Raw genomic sequence first — 16,426 nt, 5'->3', positions numbered from 1 at the left:
GTGTCATATTTGCTAGTGGTCATTAAGGGGAAAGATGAAAGCTCGGCATTTTTGGCATTCCTTTGATCTAGGCCTCTAGCCCCCTCCGCCATCCAATGGGCTGGCAGGCTTCCCATCTCCATTTGAGAGCAGAGTCCTGGACTCCCGAGGGGTTTGGCAATGTCCATTGACTGAGGAAGGGCTCATTTGCAGTGCACAACCACAGACTGACTTTTGCTCTGGAAGCCGATTTCCCTCAGTGGCCATACATATCTACAAGTAATAGAAGTTACAACATCTATGAAGCAATTATGGAACCCACTATGTACAGGTAGGAATTAATTCGACTAGGTCTAAGTAGAAAAGCTAGACTAGAAAGACACGAGATGATAAAACTGGTGTTTCATTTCCAGAAAAGACCTCAACCATAACTGGGTCAATTATAACACGCCACACATACCAGTCATCCTCTTCTATAACTTAAAGTGGATGTAAACACTCACATATACCCAGTGAAGTGAACAGCCTCAGATGATACACACAGATGAAACAAATCTCCCTACATAAGTTTTACGTGTATATCTTCTGTCTTCAGCTTGCTATTTTCTTTAGAATTCTTAAGTGTTAGAATTTTTACTTCCTTATTCTGCAGTAGGAGTGGTGACTGGGCTTACACTGGGAGACAACTGATTGGAGGAAAGGCACACCCCCCCCTCCACATAGGTAGAAGAACAAAGACACTTTCATAGCTTTGTTCTGACAAGACAAGCTCTCTGCTAATCTATTTATAGCAACCTTCCCGACACAAATCTCAGGCTGCTTTTATCTCCAGTGTCAGAGAACTTGTCAGAGGAACAAAACAGCAGAAAGACACGGGACTTAGTGCTTTGGAGAGAGATAAGAAAACACAACATATATATATGTGTCCAGGTCAAATTCCATTAATCGGGTTTACATCCACTTTAAGTTAGGATGGCTTGCATATAATGGTATTTTATCAGTGTCTGAATTTTTTTTTTTTTCCGTGAAATCAAAACAGAAACAGAGTTATCAGACTCATTTGGCTTGGAGCCCTATGCTTCATTCCTCTGCTATCTGCATGAGTCACTTATGGCATGTTTTCCCTACACCATGAGAAAAAAAGGTGACGGGGAGGAGAGCCCCAGCACATTCATATCTTTAGTTCTGCATGTTCCCAGTGTACTGTAAGAAAAGGGTGTGTCTCTTCCTCCCAATCAGGAGCTGATCTCACTGAAATCGACACTGTGAGACTTTAGATCCCCATCCCCTGCTTTTCAGAGCTGAAAGATCCTGTGCAAATTCTGGACTTTGAATGGCTATAGAGGATAGATAGCCACGGATAAACAGGTACAATATATGAAGGAGGATTTGTTTCACCTCTCATTTATGTATCGCCTGATGCTAGTCATTTCACTGGGTACAGTCACTTTTACTGCAGTAGACAAAAGACTGGTCACCAAGCTGATTGCGCTGTCTGCCAGGGCTGATTGTATGAAAATACAAAACCTTTGCCAGTAAAAATACACTATATTACCAAAAGCATTGGGACGTTTACATTCACATGAATTTTAATGGCATCCCAGTCTTAGTCCGTAGGGTTCAATATTAAGTTGGCCCACCCTTTGCAGCTATGACAGTTTCAACTTTTCTGGGAAGGCTGTCCACAAGGCTTAGGAGTGTGTCTATGGGAATGTTTTACCATTCTTCCAGAAGCGCATTTGTGAGGTCAGGCGCTGATGTTGGACAAGAAGGCCTGGCTCGCAGTCTCCGCTTTAATTCATCCCAAAGGTGTTCTCTTGGGCTGAGGTCAGGACTCTATGCAGGCCAGTCAAGTTCCTCTACCCCAAACTCGCTCATCCATGTCTTTATGGACCTAGCTTTGTGCACTGGTCTAAATCATTTGGTGATGGGTGGATTATGCTGTGGGGTTGTTTTTCAGGAGTTGGGCTTGGCTCCTCAGTTCCAGTGAAGGGAACTCTTAGGCCTCGTACACACGACCGAACATGTCTGCTGAAACTGGTCCGCGAACCAGTTTCCGCGGACATGTCCGACCGTGTGTAGGGCCTACCTGACCGGATTCCTGGGCTAGTGGACAGGTTTCCAGCGGACAAAAGTTTCTTAGCATGCTAAGAAACTAGTCCGCTGGAACCATGTCCGTCAGACATGTCCGATGGTCAGTATGACTCATCGGACATGTCCCCTGGTTATGATGTATAACCAGCGGCCCGAAATCCCGCGCATGCGTCGAATTGATTTGACGCATGCGTGGAAGCATTGAACTTCCGCGTCAGAGAACGTTGGTGTCGTATACGTCACCGCGTTCTCTGTCCGTGGGGATTTTGGTCTGATGGTGTGTACACACATCAGACCAAAACCTCCCAGCAGACATGTCCGATGAAAACGGTCCGCGGACCGTTTTCATCGAACATGTCTGGCCGTGTGTACAAGGCCTTAAAGGTGTCAGCATACCAAGACATTTTGCACAATTTCATGCTCCCAACTTTGTAGAAACAGTTTTGGGACGGCCCCTTCTGTTCCAACATGACTGCCCACCAGTGCACAAAGCAAGGTCCATAAAGACATAAATGAGCGAGTTTGGAGTGGAGGAACTTGACTGGCCTGCACAGAGTCCTGATCTCAACCTGATAGAACACCTTTGGGATGAATTAGAACAGAGACTGTGAGCTAGGTCTTCTCGTTCCACATCAGCGCCTGACCTCACCAATGCACTTCTGGAAGAATGGTCAAACATCTCCATAGACACACTCCTAAACCTTGTAGACAGCCTTCCCAGAAAAGTAAAAAGCTGTTATATCTGCAAAGGGTGGGCCAACTCAGTATTGAACCCTATGGACGAAGACTGGGTTCCTATTAAAGTTCATGTGCATGTAAAGGCAGGCGTCCCAATACTTTTGGTAATAGAGTGTATGTATTTCAATTCATATTTAGTTGTTAATTTTTTTAATTAAGCTTTAATAAGCCAGCAAATTGTAACAACTCCCTTATCTGAAGATGGAACACGTTCCCTAGAAAAAAAAAAAGAAAATGATGATGACAGGAAGTAATAATATCCCTTTCCACACAGTCAGTGCATAATTATGGTTATGTGATATGTTCTTAGGGAATAACCATTTTTTTTATAGAGAAGAACAGCATAGAATCTTTACAGTGCAAACATCCACTAAACATAGACTTAAAAATATTTTATTACATAAACAAGCTGCTTACCATGGCATCACCAAATCTGCGATTGTCAGACCTGCAATGAACAAATGGCAGATTGACTTTCAGAAAACATTGGATCATGCTCTGCTGTTTTTTTTTTGCCTTCCTCTGGATCAACTGTGGATCTAGAATTTGGTATATGGAATTGGACGATATTTTTTTTTTTTTTTTTTTTTTTTATGGTTGAACTAGATGGACTTGTGTCTTTTTTCAACCTGAGTAACTATGTAACTATGACTAGCAATTGGCTGCTGGACCTATACACTGTCACGTAGAAGAAGGCCACCAACTCTTCTATGTGGACCAAGCCCCTCAGGCCCCCCCCCCCTTTTTTTCTTTCTCCCCCCCCCCCCCCGTCCGTTTCCCAACTTCCTCTTTCTCTCTACTTCACTATGTTTCTCTTTTTCTCATCTTCCTTACTCATCGGTTTCAGTTATGGGGTCTCGAAGAATGGTATTGGTAAATAGGGTTTGGGCATCGCGAGCAGGCCGGGAGCGATGTAGAGGTAGGATAATTTAGTTCCAACAGGCGAGACTCCCATGATTGGGCATCTTATATAATCACAGATGACCTTATAACCTACTATTGCGCCGATATTACTGTTGATGTTGTGTTATCTTGGTACCTGTAAATGTCAGTTACTGTAATTTGTATTGTAATGTACTTTCTTTGTTCTTCTGTTTCCTTTTCTTTTTGAAAAAACAATAAAGCTTATATTTGAAAAAAAAAAAAAAGAAGAAGGCCACATGCTCCCTCATACCTGGAACCACTGGATATTTTTACCAGTTGAAGCAGGAGAAGGTGTGGTAGATCTGTCAGGGTGTGGCTTCTACCACAATTATTGTCCTCGCAGTCGTCCAGAAAAGATAATAACTGCACTACCTGACATTCAGATACCCATTAAGGACAGGACCTACAAATCTGTATTTATATTACCGTATTTTCCGGCGTATAAGACGACTTTCTGGATGCAAAAAAATGCATCCAAAGTCGGGGGTCGTCTTATACGCCGGGTACGGTCTCTGCCATCACTCACTTTTTTCCTGACAGGACGGTGCGGTGCGGGGACGGTCTCCGTGCTGCCAGCGTCAATGCTTTAAAAGACGCTCCTTCTCAGCGCGTTCTGTAATAGGTGGAACACAAATCTTCCCAGCAGTGCCTCTGTTCTTTGTTCCTCCTATCACAGATGCCTTCTCATCCTCGGACGAGATGAGAAGATGTCCGTGATAGGCGGAACAAAGAACAGAGGCGCTGCTGGGAAGATTTGTCTTCCGCCTAACACAGGACAGTCTGAGGAGAAGGCGCGTCTTTTAAATCATTGACGCGCGCCGCACGGAGACTGTCACCGCAGAGCCTCCTTCCCTTATCAGGAACACAGATGGAAAAGGTAATTAATACATAAACTAATTACTGCTCTGGTTTGGCAGTTGGGAGTTGAATCATGCGCTCTGTCGTACAGCGAGAGAGATGGGAAATGATCCTGTCTTCTGGGGCTCTCTCAATAGCCAGCAGAAGTGGCCCCAGTGCTCGGAGCCTATCAGAAAATATATGAGATGAAGAGGTAGGCCATATTATTGAAGTTCAGCGTCACACAGATGATTGGATTCATTAAGGAATGAAATAAGTGCAAGTTCCTTCCTTACATCTATGACTGCATACAAATCTGGCTTAAAGTAGTATGAGTAGAAACCTTATCATATTTTCCCTTCGACTATCAATGTGTAACTATCTGATGGAAATTCCTGAACTATGAACATACACAGAGTAGTTCCTGAATTCTTTGGATATATGAATATCATTCATCAGCAAGAATGCCTGAAAAAAAAGTGAGTGATGGCACTGGGGGGCAAGTTCAGGCACAGTGGGGGCAAGTGATGGCAGAGAGGGGGCAAGTGATGGCAGAGAGGGGGCAAGTGATGGCACAGTGAGGGGGCAAGTGATGGCACAGAGAGAGATTTGAAAAAAGCCTGTTTCTGTCAGCGGTTCTGGCTCCCCCTCAGCTTCCAGAAAGACTAGTAAGAAGGGGGTAGTCTTATACAGTGAGTATATCCCAAAAGCAACATTTTTCCTGGAAAATTAGGGGGTCGTCTTATACGCCCAGTCGTCTTATACGCCGGAAAATACGGTATGTTTCTTGAAAAATTTGCAACAGTAGAGACTTTCAAAAAAAGTTTATCATATTAATTCAAAATGATGATCTACTGAAATCAGCTGGTTCTTTCTCTAAATAGTAATATATCGAAGGAGCCGTTACAAAGTGATTCATTGAGGAGAGCAATAGAATATATACTGTTATCCAGCCTCATGGACTATAATTAAGAAAACCATCAAGAGCTATTTTATTCATGAAATGATGTGCAGAAATAAAAAAACTGAGAATGATATACTGTATACTTTTCTAAAAACTTTGCTCGCTGACTTCACCAGCTTGTTAGAGGAATGCAAGGGTTAAACAAATAAATTTTAGATCAAGAAAATAATGGCCCTCAGTGCAGTAAGAAAATACATTTAGCAATCTCAAGCTTATTTCAAGATCAATATGGTCCTGCTGATTTGTCGAAGTGGCTTTTATGAAGTTAAGACACAGAGTTCATTGTTAAATACCCCTACCTACTAAGTTGATGGTGGTCCATATTAATTCCTTTTCTTTTATGGATCAATAAGGAGATTACTGATTTGCTTAAAAGGTTCTTAGTTGTGGGGGCTGTGGTGCTTTTTTTATGGGACATCTTGCTTACCGTTCCAAGGAGCGTGCTGGAAGAACCAATATCCGCCTCCTCCATAGTTGCAAAACACCATTACAGTCAGAGAGAAGCTGGACAAGAAGGAAACAATATTAGAGCAACTATTCATACAAAGAATTGAATCAGTATAAATCTATTATGTATTAGTTCAATATAAGAAGCCTCAACACCTGAGTTACGAATGATGGAATTAGAGGATGGCCAGAAAAACATTCCTCCTATGTAACCACGGAGGGGTTGGGGAAGGAGATGAGTGCTGCTGAAAGACACTGCTGATGACAAGGAAATAGTGGTGAGACAGGTTTTCTAAGATGTCTAGTCAATGCTAGATGGGACCTCCAGTACCCTGACATCTGTGACCTCCAGTTCGCATACTATATATTTTTTATATATTTTTTTCTTTTCACTAATTGCTTGTTTTCTTTTGTAGAATTTCATTATTACACTGAATTTATACTATTTCCCTGAAGAAGCCAATGTTTTGGTGAAACATGTTGGGATAATTCAGTTTGTATTTGTATTCATTGTACCAGAACATATATTGATCTTTATATCTTGTTAACCTTGCTGTTTAAAGAAATTATTTGTACAAATAAATGACGTCTTCTTTTAAAATAAATTACGTGACTAATTGTGTGACTGGCAACGCTTAAATACCATCCTCCTTTCCTTTGCTACTACTATATCAGGGAGGAGGTGCCATATCTAAAGAGGACACACCAGCCACCTTCCTGACATGTCTAGTCAATGTTCCCCCTCCTTACTTTGGCCAGCCAAGACAGAGGGTGGATGCTCCGCATAGACATGAGATCATACATCCTTATATAAAAGTTCAGCTCTCCTGTTTTGTGACATCTGTGCCAAAGCTTGGGCTATGCTTACAGTGTGAGTTGTAGATCCCTGACTCTTCCTTGAATCAGCTAGCTCTGAAGAAGTGAAATCATACGTGTACAATGCATAATAGGGGACCTGTCATCCAGAAAAGGAACTATAATGCTGCGTACACACGGTCGGAATTTCCGACAATAAATGTTCAATGGGAGCTTGTTGTCGGAAATTCCAACTGTGTGCAGGCTCCATTAGACATTTGCTGTCAGAATTTCCAACAACAAAAATTTGAATGCTGGTTCTCAAATTTTCCGACAACAAAATTGCACAACATGAGTTTATTGATATATGAGGTGTCAATTAACCTTTTCCTGCCTACACTATAGACAAAAGATGGCTACAGTGCTGGCTTCCAGTTCTGGGAGAGCATCCACGTCCTCCCAGAACCCCACCTCCCCTACACCCCTTGAGGTGTGCATCCAGCGCACTCTGGGACCACTGTGTCCTTCGTACACAGCTGATCACAGATTTTGGTAAAGGGCGAATCACACCAGCTCTTTATCATGTGATCAGCTGTGTCCAATCACAGCTGAACACATGTAAACAGACTTGCCCGTTATCAGCACTACTTTCCTGGGTCTGTGTGAGGAAAGGACAGGCGATACCCAGCAAAGCTGTCAGTACATTGTTTACACTGATAATCTGGGCACTGATCATCAATACCCTGATTATCAATTCAGCCCCATCAGTGCCCCATCAGTGCCAATCAGTGCCCATTAGTGCAGCTTATCAGTGCCGCCTATAAGTGCTCATCAGTGCCAACTATGTGTGCCCCTCAGTGCCAACTATCAGTGCCGACTCATTAGTGCATCCTCATCAGTGCAGCCTCATCAGTGCCCATCATGGCCTCATCAGTGCCCATCAGAGCCGCCTTGTCAGTGCCACCTAATCATTGCAGCATCTTCCGTGCCCATCAGTGCAGCTTCATCAGTGCACATCAGGGTAACCTCATCAGTGCCCATCAGTGTAGCCTCATCAGCGCATATCAGTGAGGAAGAAAAATTACTTATTTGCAATATTCTGTAACAGAAACTAAGAAAAATATTTTTTTCTAAAATATTGCTCTTTCTTTAGCAAAAAGAAAAAAGAAAAGTGTTGCATGACCATGCAATTGTCATTCAAAGTGTGACAGCACTGAAAGCTGAAAATTGGCCTGTACAGGAAGGGGGTGAAAGTGCCCAGTACTGAAGTGGTTAATAAAGGACAAATGGAAAATATTTCTGTTTACTTCTATTTGCATTCAATACTATGTTTATAAGTCATGATTTCAATCTGTATGCATATCCGTGTGCAATATACCCTGCTTTTACCGATTTAATTCTGTACTCACTGAAATTTATAATTTAAAAAATCTTATTTTAATGTTTTCAGAGAATAAAGTTTCTTAGTTGAAGACTGAATATAGTTACATTCTTACTATGTTATTTATGTACCACAACATAGGAAATATGCTGAACTGTCAATTCTCTAAAACAGAAATGTTAGATTGCAATTCATTCTCCATCTCACTCACCCACCTTGGAGGAATTACCGCTAATAAAAGCAGACACATCTTTTGTTAGATAAATGTATATAGCCTGCCAATTGCACACATTATTGTTACCATTTTTTCTACTAAAAACCAACATGCATAAATATTGATCACAATCCCCCAATTAGAGAGAGACCCTGGGGTCACCCATTGAAAATGACACAGGCTTTTATTGAGCTGGAATCCGTAAATAGCACTTGTTTATTTGTATCAGGATCGTACATGTGGGAATGGCATTTTTTCTGTATTTTGTATTGGGAGGTATAGCACAGGGGGTTCATAATATTTGAATTCCATTGTGAAAAAATAAAATAAAATCCTTCATTAGTGCCAGTTCACACTACCGCGACTTGGGATCCGACTTGTGTCGCCCCAAGTCACGGTACATGAGAAATTCAATTGAAGTGAATGACAGCCGTCTTAATGTACACTACTGAAGTCGCTCCGACTTCAAAAAAGGTTCCTGTACTACTTCAAGGCGACTTCTAGGCAACTTGTACCCATAGATTTCAATGGAAGTCGTCTCCAAAGTCGGATCACCATCTTAACTGAAGCAACTGTACACAGTGGCGTATCTAGGGTATGGCAGCCATGGCAAGTGCCATGGGCGCCATATGAAGGGGGCGCTGTTGAGTGGCTGGGCAGCAAGGCACTAACCAGGGTCTGAGGGTCTCTTCTTCCCTCCTCCCGAGCATAGGCAGGATCTCCTTTTTCAGCAGCTTTGCTAATGGACAATGGCAGCGCTATCCCTGCTGTGTTCAGCCACAGCCTTCCCCTGTTCTTCCAGGCTCTCCCATTCCATCTGGTTGGATTGGCAGCACACAAAGGAGAAGGAGGAACATCAGCTTCTCCCTCTACTCTGTGAAAACTGAGGCCTTAAGTGATGAAGATTTCATCACTTCCAGTATTGGTTCTGCATTTACCTGGCCTTGGAGAGCTAAGAAGGAATCAGGGGTCTAATAAACCCCAGATTTCTCCATAAAGAGGATATGTCACTACCCAAGGCATCACAAGGGATGATAAATATCACTCATTTTGTTAGCTGTTTTTTTTTGTTAAGGTTATCTGAAAGATGGATTTCAAATGTTTCGACAGGGGCACGGTTTCAGTGCTTACCATAGGCGCAACTTTCACTAGATACGCCTCAGACTGTACAATAAGAGAAAATAGTTTACTCAGGCAAACCCCTCCCTCCCACAGAGCTGATTATTCTGTGATTGGCCACTGGCAAAGTCGACTGTCCTGGAGGCAGCTTTAAGTCGCGTTATAAGTTGCTCCAAGTCACGCCGAAGTTGCCTTGCAAAGTCGCGCTGTAAGTTGGGTTGACCCTGTGTGAACCGGCTCTTACCTGTGAAAGAAGGCAGTAAAATATTTACCTTTTCTGCAGCTCCATTCACAGGTTCTCATCCCTTACATCAGCCTATAAACCAACTCTTCCAGGAGTGTTGATCTCCTGGGTCTCCCACAACTCCCAGTGATTCCTTCCTTTGATTTCGTGTCACTACTGTTGACACAGTGAGAGCTGCAGGGGCCCAAGACATTAAGAATTATCGGTTTTCCCAATAGATTTAGGTGGGTTCAGCTGTGTTCAGTGTTGAAGGCACTTGGTAACATCAGAATTTAATGCCTTCTTTTACAGGTATGGGAGGTCACTTTAAATGAACCTCTCTCCCTATAGTATTTAGCTTACCAGAAGTAAATTGACATAAGCAAAGGAACCTGGACTTTTGTTTGTTTGAAGATTTACCTCTTGCTTGCCCTGGGATCCCCAATAACTGAGTAGATTCTATCTATATACATATATTATATTGGGGACAAGTCAGTATTCTGGAAGCCCTTCCAGATCCCGCTATATAATTCACATGCCTTGTGGTGTGCGCAGTGTAAAGTGAGATACAGAAGGCGAATGCCAGAACTTCGACACATCTCCAATTTGGTACTGGAATATCCAACATGCCTGAGTGTGTGCAGACTCCTCATAACTCTTATTATCAAACAGTTATCTCAGTTTAAATTACTTTCTATGATGACAAGATTATTTTAACCACACACTTAAAAAATATGAAAATTACAATTGCTTTACAGTTGCAAAGAGCCCATACATATATTATCAGGTTTAGATAATTATTTGCTCCCTTTGTGCCAATGGGTACAAAGTCTGACATGCATTAGTACTGTAGGAGCGGTAACATATCAGTACTTTACGTGCCCCAGACGACGTCATTGTATGACGAAACGTATGTCGGGAGGAGACGTGCTGACGTGTGGCGTTACGGTCCTGTGTGGACGGGCGTTTGTAAGAGCCGGCCGGCTTTACTTTTATCCCATGCTTTTATGAAGAAATCTTCTTGTAAGTGCAATCTATTTATTAAATTTATGTTTATCTTACGGTACATCACTATTGTGAGCCTTGTCTTTTTCCGGGTCTATATTGCTATTTACGCATAACTGGAGGAATCTACATACCGGTGTTGGTGCAGTTCCATCAAAAGGCCCGGGCTGGGGCCGCAAGCTGATTATGCTTGCCATCTGGTAAGCTTGCATCCCTTACGGTGATTTCTATCGGTGGTGGTTTATCAACATACAATTCACAATTAAAATTATTCATTGCACCTTATTGGAACTTTTTTGAACAATTGGACTTTATTGTCTACATTATTTATGCTTTGATTCACTTCATTGGACATTGTCACTTTTGCTTATTCACAATTAATTATTTTTTTATTTTAATTTAATTAGCGCAACTACAATTCTTATCAGTGCTTTACTACCCCAATCTACCACCAGAGCTCTCCTCCTGAGGAATGTGGAAATTAAAGCTAAACTCCAGGCTAAACAAATATTTTCAAAATGCAAGAGGCATGGTTTTTCCTAATTTGAGCTCTTTCTAGGTCTTCCGTACAGCAATCATGTATGAAACAGCTCATGAACTTTGCCTTTTTGCAGGAGTTTCCTGTAATAAAGACCCGTCTCTTCTTGTTCATGGCGACTGGTCTTGCATCCACTCTCATCCTGTAATTTTTTGCATTCTCCATTTGTGTCTCTGGGGACAAGGTGTACAGGGAGAACACAGGCAGCAATAAAAATCAGATTCTAACCCTTTCACACTCTATAAAAAAAGAAAGAATTGGCTAGGGGTACGCTTTGATGAAAAATGTCTGTGAAATGTTTGGACACAGTCAACTTTAATACCGCGTACACACGATCGGGCTTTTGCCCGGCCAAAAGCACATCGGAATTTCCGATGGAATTCCATCAGAGTAAAATAGAACATGTTCTATATTTAAACTCTGATGGAATTCATCGGAATTCCGATGAAATTTCTCCGATGGGGCATACACACGGTCGGAATTTCTGATGGAAAAAGTCTGTCTGACTTTTTCCATTGGAAATTACGATTGTGTGAACGCGGCATTATTTGGTAAAACATCAGATTTTTTGCACTTTAGCCTAACAATGGTTAGGTGGTGGCAGTGATTCCAATTTGGCACCTTACTACTTGGCGTGGTTTGACCATTTATACAAATGTGATCATGTGGGGTTTATAAACAAGGATGTTTTATAATCCTAGTCCAATACAGAGAATCATCCACACTTTTATGTTTCTATCATTCTCCCAGTCTGATATTTTCTTATGCACTTTGCCTACCAACTTTCTAAAATTGTTTGGTCAGGCTTATTTAAAATATATATTAAATATAGATTGCATAGGAAATCATTTATAAGCAATTTTCAATAAGTGTGCTTTTATCTCTTAATACTTTTAAGCATCTAAGACAGCATAAAGCCAACTGAAAGTATTCCATTGTACATGATCCATAAGATGCCAAGAAAATTACATTTCCACAATATCATCCTTACACCATTATATAAGCATCTCAACAGTTTATAGCAGAAGGGTTAACTGTGGAAGAAGTGCAAAAATGGAAGAGAAGATTTCATTTTCTAATTATTTTCTGTCATAAAACAATCCACTTCTCCCAATGAGCTTTGAAAAGCTGCTGTACATAATGAAATGGATTCTGGATTTACGACATTTTCTTTGAAAAGCGCCATACCTTTGCCTTGTTGCTGTAATAACCATACTATCAGATTCTTTTGCACTTTTAAGCAACGTTTTTTTTAAAGAAAATAGTTACAAATGTTTGGTCAGTTTAATTGGAATATGACTGAAACCGTGTCTATGAATGAAGGCTTCAACAGTTGCAAACTTTATTCATGTCAGCACTACTGATACACAGAGCAGACCCTTTGATAATGTCCAAGGTTCTGAAAGCAGAATTAAACTCTATGGCGGTGCAAGAAGTGTAAACAGCATATTTGTAGATAAAAGAAAGACAGCAGTTTGATCTTCCGCAAAATAATACATTTATTAATCCAGGTGTGGTACAAAATAATTTAAGGCTTACGCGTTTCGGCTTGTAGCCTTAAAGGGGTTGTAAAGGTTCGTCTTTTATTTTCTAAATATGTTCCTAAGCTAGTGCATTGTTGGTTCACTTACCTTTTCCTTCGATTTCACTTCAAAATGTTTTTTTTCTTTGTTTGAATTTATCACTTCCTGTTTTTCCTCAGTAAGCTTTCCACCATCATTCGAGTGGTGGAAAGTCATTTAGAACAGCTTACTGAACACCTGACTGAGGAGGAACAGGAAGTGAGAAATTCAGACAAAGAAAACAAAGAAAAAAAACATTTAGAAGGGAAATTGAAGGAAAATGTAAGTGAACCAACAATGCACTAGCTTAAAGGAACCTATTTAGAAAATAAAAAACAAACCTTTACAACCCCTTTAATCATAGCCAGTCATGGCTATGATTAAGGCTACATGCCAAAAAACGTAAGCCATGTATTATTTCGTAGCATACCTGGATTAAAAAAAGTATTAATTGAGGAAGTCCGATCTGCCAGTTTTCTTTTATTTACACAGGGTTGGCTGAAAGAACAGGCGATCCTATTGGATGCCTAGGAAAAGGGGAGGAGCCACACGCTGGAAGCCGCAGTGATGGAGGAGAGGACATGGAGCCACTGCCCGCCTAGATGGGGTAGGTGCCGGATCGACCGGCATACAGTGGGGGGAGGTGCTACCAGCTGCTCGGGGTGGTTGTTTGTCATCTGCCCCCCAAAAAAACACCAGCCGCTACTGCATTTACATGTTTGCTCGAGTGCTAGGAGGACACCACAAGCCAGTGCAATGACCGCTTAACATCTTGTGGGAATTGATACAGGTGTTTTCTACTATATTAAAACAGAATATTTGCACAAAGTGGCAGATGTACTTGCCAGAGCACTTCACTTCAGCAGTTTGACAGCCATTATGTTCCTTGTTGCTCTGTCGCTGATGCTGACATCTTCGCCAGGGCTTCTTACAGGTTTGGCATCCTAGGTCTCTGTGCTCTCAGAGCACTTACCTCACTCCTGAAAGAATACGACTCTATTGTATCTCCTGGCTTTCTTTGGTATCCGGTCCTGGCCGTGTTCCACTTCCAACAGCTCCACTCAGTATACCAAAATGGTCCTGGAGATACTGTAGGTACCCGTGGGTATCCGTAGGGTTCATACAGTATCTGCGGGACCATTTTGGTATACTGAGTGGAGCTGTTGGAAGGAAAAGCCAGAGAAAGCCAGGAGATACAATAAAGTCGTATTCTATCAGGAGTGAGATAAGTGCTCTGAGAGCACAGAGACCTGGGAGGACCTTTGTAATAGAAGACTCACAGAAGATTATAGCCCAGATTCACAAAGCACTTATGCCGACGTATAACAAGTTACGCTGACGTAAGTGCAAATATGCGCTGTTGTATCTGTGCGCCAGACCCACAAACAGATATGCGCCTAAAACCAGGCGACACCCCGCCGTATATTGCTTACGCCGGCGTAGGGTGGGTGTACATTTAGGCTGGGAGCATGGTGCCGCTCCCATTGATTAGCCATTCAAACATGCATATGAGGGAAATATGGCGATTCATGAACCTGCGTGCGCCCGACGCAGGCTACGCGAGGTGCGCGTAAGTTGTACGTCCGGTGTAAAGTTATTCCCTATAAAGGAGGTGCAACCCAGCAGCAGACATGCAAACGTCTGCACCAGGGAACACAAGTTTTTTACGAGTATTTTACGTTGGACGTGTGTCTGGCTGGGCGTAGGTTACGTTCACGCCGTACGCAGTGATCCGGCGTAGTTTAGGCAGTTGTTCCGACGTGGTTGTGAGCAGGCGCAGGATGATGCGTCCACGTCACGGCGCATGCGCAGTTCGTGATACGTATCTGTCTGGCGCTTGGCCCATCATTTGCATGGGGTCACACCTCATTTGCATGGGTCACGCCCACTTCCACCTACGTCGGCCTGCGCCCTTAAAACCTACGCCACGCTGACGCATCGTTGGGAGCAATAGCTTGCTGAATGCATTGCTTGCCTCTCTGCACTGCGTTGGCGTAGCATACATTGGTTACTCTACAGCGGCGTAATGTGCGCCTGCTCTCTGTGAATCTGGGCCTATGTGTTTATTAACATGAAGATACACGTTTTACTTTAGGAATCTTTTTCCCATGCACTATTGCACTTTTATTTGCACTGTTGCACTTTCTTAGAATATTGGACTATTGGATCATTGCGATTATACACGGTTGTGATTTCACCATTTGATATTTATATGTAGGTAGTTGTGCTCATCATTACTTATTTATTTATTTATTTATTTACCCTGGTGCACTTGAGATTGAGCTGCAATCGCCATTGCACATATATTTTAGTTCACGTGGAGGCGCGAGAGTCTTTACCTAACACCACCTAGGGTAGTGCTCCTCAAGTGCCTATTCACACCTCTGCTTGTAATTATACAAGTGTTCATATATGTCTCTTGTTGCTCTAACATGTGTTGTATTGAAGGGCCCGTTCATTTTCTATGGGTACTCAATGTACCCTCACAAAGCAAAAAAAAAAACACACCTGACTTATTTGTTTCCAGGTGTATCTGAGTGTGCAAAAAAACATCAACAAGGAAAACCTGTGTGTGTTACCAACACCCCTATATAAAATAGGAAAGAGAGAAATCCCCCAGGGTGGGGCTTTAACGGTAATAGACATGTGCACAGCAAAAATTTTCGTTTATTTCTGTTTCGTTTCTGTTCGTTTATCGTGATTCGTAACGAGTCGTAATTTCGTAAGACGTTAGTTATCGTATTCGTACTCTTTAGTATTTTCGTAAAACTTTTTTTTCTGTTTCCGTTTTTTTCTGTTAGTTTATTTTTCGTTGAATCGAGATTCGTATTTTAGTTATATTTTGTATTCTGCCGCGTTCGTATTTTTAAAATGATTTTATTCGTTCCTTCGTTTTTACGTTAGTTTAATTATCGTTGTTTTGCTATTCGTATTTACATTATATTTTCCATCATGCCGCATTCGTATTTTCATAAGAAATATATTTTCGTTGCTTTATGATCATTCGTATTTTCGTGTCTAATTTCCTTTGATTGTAAAAATGTACTTTTTTAGATTTTATTGCATTCGTAATTCTGTTAGAATACATTTTACGTTTATTCGACACACTACTCATCGCAATTTTGTAATTCATACTTTACTGTGATTGACTTGACTGTCTTAGCACACACACCCTGTATAGAATGAAGTCTGACGTAGAAGAAAACTAAAATATGTCAGATATTACAAATACAAATCTAGAAATTAGATGCACTGCAGTCTAACACAGAAAAAGACACAAGGAGCCAGGAGGTAATGAGAAAGAAGCTCATTGGGGGAAGGAACAAACCTCTTCAGAGGAAAGGGACAGTGCTCAGTGGCTATTGGTCAATGTCCAGAAATATTTCAGTACTAACAAAAGCTAATTTACATTATTTTATATTTTCGTTGTTTTCATTTCCGTTTTCCGAAGATTCGTAATTTATTTTTCGTTAGTTTTGATTTTCGTTTTTTATTCTTTGTTCGGCATTTCCGTTGTTTTCTTTTCGGTCATTCGAATATTAGTAAGTTTGCATTTTCGTTCATTTTGTTTTTCATAATTATTTTTTTTTTTTGGGTTCGGTATTT

The 16,426-nt window shown here is 41.5% G+C and overlaps 1 protein-coding gene across 1 annotated transcript in view; it reads right to left on the bottom strand.

Moving 5' to 3' along the window:
• Window positions 1-16,426, bottom strand: part of LOC120910441 (heparan-alpha-glucosaminide N-acetyltransferase-like) — a 468,708-nt gene that overhangs the window by 242,349 nt on the left and 209,933 nt on the right. The window contains exons 10-11 of the mRNA XM_040322198.1: window positions 5,964-6,040; window positions 3,229-3,259 (exon numbers count right to left, since the gene is read on the bottom strand). Coding sequence (XP_040178132.1) covers window positions 3,229-3,259; window positions 5,964-6,040 — 108 coding nt within the window. The remainder of the gene's footprint in view (window positions 1-3,228; window positions 3,260-5,963; window positions 6,041-16,426) is intronic.

The sequence above is a fragment of the Rana temporaria genome, chromosome 8 (genome assembly GCF_905171775.1).
Source record: "Rana temporaria chromosome 8, aRanTem1.1, whole genome shotgun sequence".
In the NCBI taxonomy this organism is placed as follows: domain Eukaryota; kingdom Metazoa; phylum Chordata; class Amphibia; order Anura; family Ranidae; genus Rana; species Rana temporaria.
Note: the sequence above shows the minus strand (reverse complement) of the source record. Positions and strands in the feature narration are given on the sequence as shown.